Source organism: Penaeus monodon, chromosome 32 (genome assembly GCF_015228065.2).
Source record: "Penaeus monodon isolate SGIC_2016 chromosome 32, NSTDA_Pmon_1, whole genome shotgun sequence".
NCBI lineage: Eukaryota > Metazoa > Arthropoda > Malacostraca > Decapoda > Penaeidae > Penaeus > Penaeus monodon.
Window position 1 is genome coordinate 13875272 of NC_051417.1, and position 422 is coordinate 13875693.

A 422-nucleotide genomic window follows, 5' to 3' on the forward strand; every position below is an offset into this window, starting at 1 on the left:
CCAGAATAATAATTCAGTGTGTGTTCTATGACCCTACCTAAAAATGAGCATCAAATCACTTGGGATCGACTTGAACACCTCTAACATCCGATCATGTATATCCATAATTTCTCTGCGAATTTTTTTCTTCTCGTCATCAGGGAGTTTATTGAAGTCAGCATGGGACATAAATTTTGGTCCTTTCTCGTCAAAAAACAGGTCAAACACGTCACTGATAAGCCCCTTTGGGGGAGGTACATAGCGCTGTGCTAGAGCAATGCAAAAGAGCCGGTATTCTAGAGCTGAAAACAGATCAAAGGTTACTGATGTTGTATCACTAACAACCAGAAGACAAAAACAATCAAGGAGGGGACATATAGAAAAAAAAATAAAAGAGTCAATCTTCCCACAGAGAGATGTACACGTAGACCTCATTTTAGGCG

General features: G+C 39.8%; 1 protein-coding gene across 7 annotated transcripts in view; it reads right to left on the bottom strand.

Annotated features, from left to right (window-relative positions):
- The window catches only part of LOC119593511 (uncharacterized aarF domain-containing protein kinase 5-like), an 18355-nt gene that overhangs the window by 5239 nt on the left and 12694 nt on the right, over positions 1–422 (bottom strand). For 2 of the 7 annotated variants that reach the window (XM_037942464.1, XM_037942469.1), the window contains exon 10: positions 38–281. The exons of 4 other annotated variants lie outside the window; for them this stretch is intronic. In XM_037942464.1, the coding sequence (XP_037798392.1) occupies positions 38–281 (244 nt within the window). Of the gene's footprint in view, positions 1–37; positions 282–422 lie in introns of those variants that run through there. One more of the 7 variants, XM_037942468.1, reaches the window with a different exon arrangement.